Source organism: Orycteropus afer, unplaced genomic scaffold, assembly GCF_000298275.1.
Source record: "Orycteropus afer afer isolate SDZICR_OR568_19922 unplaced genomic scaffold, OryAfe1.0 scaffold00018, whole genome shotgun sequence".
Classification (NCBI taxonomy): Eukaryota; Metazoa; Chordata; class Mammalia; order Tubulidentata; family Orycteropodidae; genus Orycteropus; species Orycteropus afer.
In genome coordinates, this window is record NW_006921605.1 from 6,719,058 (window position 1) to 6,720,772 (window position 1,715).

General features: G+C 51.0%; 1 protein-coding gene across 1 annotated transcript in view; it reads left to right on the forward strand.

The window, feature by feature from the left end:
- Positions 1-1,569: 1,569 nt before the first annotated feature.
- Positions 1,570-1,715, forward strand: part of WBP2 (WW domain binding protein 2) — a 6,998-nt gene continuing 6,852 nt past the window's right edge. Inside the window, exon 1 of the mRNA XM_007959641.1 lies at positions 1,570-1,628. Coding sequence (XP_007957832.1) covers positions 1,570-1,628 — 59 coding nt within the window. The remainder of the gene's footprint in view (positions 1,629-1,715) is intronic.

Sequence of the window (1,715 nt, forward strand, 5' to 3'; positions counted from 1 at the left end):
TTCAGGTTAGCAACTGAGAGGGAGTTGACAGTTTGTACTATCCATGGACTCCTAGTCACCGAAGTGGTCAATAAATGTTCATTCACTGGATGAAGTTGCCCCAAACCAAATGCAAAGCCAACTCACTGCCACTGAGTTGATCCTGACTCATAGTGACCCCCACTGGGTTTCCAAAGCTGTAAATCTTTATGGAAGCAGACTGCTTCACCTTTTTTCTGCATAGCTTGTGGGTTTGAACCACCAGCCTTTTGATTAGTTGCCACATACCTTAACTACTACACCACCAGAGCTTTTTGCAGGTGCCCCCCAAAAACATCCAAACTCACTGTCATGGAGTGAATTCCAACTCATAGAGGCCTCCACTGGGTTTCCAGGCTTATAAATCTTGATAGAACCAGACTGCCCCATATTTATTTCACAGCAGTTGGTGGGTTAAAACCACCAAACCTTTGGTTAGCAGTCAAAGGCCTTAACCACTGCACCACCAGAGTGCCTTTGAAGGTGCCCTCCCCCCCCCAAAAAAAAAGACTCACTGCCATGGAGTGGATTCAACTCATAGTAACCCCTTTTTCAGTTTCTGAGTCAGTATCTCTACGGAAGGAGCTCTGGTAGCATAGTGCCTAAGGCATTTGACTGCTAACCAGAAGGCTGGCGGTTCAAACCCACTGGCCACACCTCCGAAGGAAAGTTGGGCAATATACTTCCAGAGTGATATCACCTCGGAAGGGTCGCTATGAGTCAGATCTAACAACAGCAACACCTCTAGGAAGTAGATTGCCCAGTCTTCCTTCCAAGGAGTGGCTAGTGGGTTTGAACCGTCAGCCTTCTGGTTAGCAGCCAAATGCCTTAGGCACTAGGCCACCAGAGCTCTTGCAGGTGCCCCAGTAAGTGACTATTCAGCGCTCCACACCTCACATTTACATTACAATGCCCATTCTATGGGGGTTTCACTAATACCTATCCAGGACCTTTAGAGTTAGTTCCCCATAAGCAGCCAAATTCTTTATTATCACAGGCTCATTGAGGGCGGGGGTGTGGAGTGTACAGGATTCAAAACCAAAAGCCAAACCCATCACCGTCAACGTGGATGTGGACTCACAGCGACCCTATAGGACAGAGTACAAGTAGCCCCCATAGGTTTCCAAGCTGTAAATCTTTCCCGTGAGGCAGCTGGTGGGTTCCAACCCCGCCCTTTGGGTTAGCAGCGCAGAGCCTTAACCACTTCGACACAGGAGCGCCAACAGTGTGTTAGGGTTAGTCGATGCAGGCCTCTGATCTGGGGGACTACAAGTTCCAGAATGCATTCTCCCACTAGCGAGGGAAACGTCGCGATTGCCACAGCATGATCTCCTGGGACTTGGAGTCTTCCACTTGTTTATGATGCAGGCGAAGGTAGGAGGGGAGAGGGAGTAAACCATCATCACGTGACGCTCGTGATCAGGTGGTTGGCCTAGCCTCCGCACAAGGTCTCTGATTGGCTGACTGTAATACGAACGACGCCACTGGGGGCGGACCGAAGAGGGGCGCAAGCGCACTGCGTTGTGAGTCTCGGGACCTGTTTCCGAGACTATGGCGCTTAACAAGAATCACTCGCAGGGCGGCGGAGTGATCGTCAACAACACCGAGAGGTGAAAACACCGCGGAAGGATGCTGGAGGGACGCAGGGGGATGTCTGTTGATGGAGTGGGCGGCGGGCGGTGCTCTTCGGGGGGATA